The 1,599-nt window shown below is 41.2% G+C and overlaps 1 protein-coding gene across 1 annotated transcript; it reads right to left on the bottom strand.

Moving 5' to 3' along the window:
• Nucleotides 1–1,209, bottom strand: LOC135156030 (muscarinic acetylcholine receptor M5-like). Its single transcript, XM_064107028.1, has one exon. It carries the CDS (start codon nucleotides 1,207–1,209, stop codon nucleotides 1–3), a length of 1,209 nt encoding a protein of 402 aa, XP_063963098.1.
• Nucleotides 1,210–1,599: the final 390 nt, after the last annotated feature.

Raw genomic sequence — 1,599 nt, 5'->3', positions numbered from 1 at the left:
TCATCTTTTACAACGGAGTATCCTTAAGACAGTCTGTCGAATTAGGGGCTGAGCCATTGCGTATGCGACTGGATTGATCAGGCTGTTGCAGTAGGTTACCCAACGAAATAGCTCCGAGACTGGAAATAACTCATTCATGATGCCAAAATATTCTTTATATACTGTAGCTACCAGGAGGTCGACGGTATTTGGTAACCAGGTTGCAAAGAAAGCCAGAACTATTAACGTCAAGGTCCTCATTGCTTTTTGGCCCTTCATCGAAGCTCCATCGGCTTTTGATGATTTCCCGATGATTCTTTTAGGAGATGAGGTATTTTCCATGCTTGGACGATAATTCCTGGATCTATCATGAGATAGGGAATTTTCTGTGCTTATATCTGGTACGTTGTCGGTAGGCATAGAAGGCCTACCTGAAATATCTTGGCCTAATGTTACTTTCCCCTCGGGGTTCTTGAAGTTATCATCGATATCTTTGTCCCTATCTTGTGCGCTACTCGCATAAGCTAATTCTGCATTTTCCCGCTGTCTTACAAGTGCAACGCTATTACGGCTTTCCTTCGTCTTTAGACCTGTTGAGATGGGCCTCTTTCCAATCGACCTGACACGGAGGTAAATACGAGTGTAAAGTCCAAATATCATAAGAAGCGGTCCAAGTGCTCTAATGATGGATACCAATAGGATAGTTGATTTTCTGAGCGAGTAGTTTGGTTTAAACAAGCCATTTGGTGCGCGAGTATCATTAGAATCCACGAGATCCCATACAGAAAACACCAGAAACCACACGGCAAAGGATATCACCCAGGTACTAATGTTTACCAAGGTAGCCTTGCGGATACTCTTCCGTTGGAAATGCTCGATGGGATAGAAGGTAGCTATATACCGATCCAGGCAAATAGCGATTACACCAAATACAGATACACTCAGCAAAGTATTCTGGAATCCTAAAATGAAGACAGTTCCAGTGTGCCCGAAGATCCATGTCCCGTAAAAAAAGGTCAGCGAACGGAGTGGCATCATGATCAGGCCTACAAGTAGGTCTGCGATGGCGATGTTCATGATATAGTAGTTGGTGTAACTCCTTAGTTTCCTCTGGAAGTAGAAGCCTGTCAGAATAAGGGCATTCGTCAATACAGTAAGACCAGAGATAATAAGCAGAACGAGGAATGTAACATTAAACCTTGGTTCAGGAAGGCCACTTTGTCGTGTCATATTGTCAGAGAAGAGGCAAATATTTTCCATCATTCTATTACCATCTTGAAGATCGATCTTGTCATTTATCTCCATGGGTCAGAATCACAAGATATGCTGATGTTGAATTTAGAAAAAAATAATTGTAACCTCTCAAAGCGATTAGGAGATTGTGAAATCGGTCTTTAAACTATGCCCATCAACGATGAAATGCGGTTATAAATAAAATGCTGATATCTAAATTACTTCGCATTCGGTTGTCATTGGCTGTCAAGCTGAAATGACTATCACTCAATAAAAAACGATAAAGGCTACCTATGCTATTAGATCATCCCATTAAGAAATGAAAGAATTGTATATCACATATAGCTGGTGCCATCACGATGATACATAATCATGAGAGGCAAATAT

The sequence above is a fragment of the Lytechinus pictus genome, chromosome 11 (genome assembly GCF_037042905.1).
Source record: "Lytechinus pictus isolate F3 Inbred chromosome 11, Lp3.0, whole genome shotgun sequence".
Lineage (NCBI taxonomy): Eukaryota > Metazoa > Echinodermata > Echinoidea > Temnopleuroida > Toxopneustidae > Lytechinus > Lytechinus pictus.
This window is presented reverse-complemented; position numbering and strand designations above follow the sequence as displayed.

Excerpts from the sequence above, each read along its gene's own strand:
- LOC135156030 (XM_064107028.1), bottom strand. The coding sequence starts at position 1,209 with ATGACACGACAAAGTGGCCTTCCTGAACCAAGGTTTAATGTTACATTC.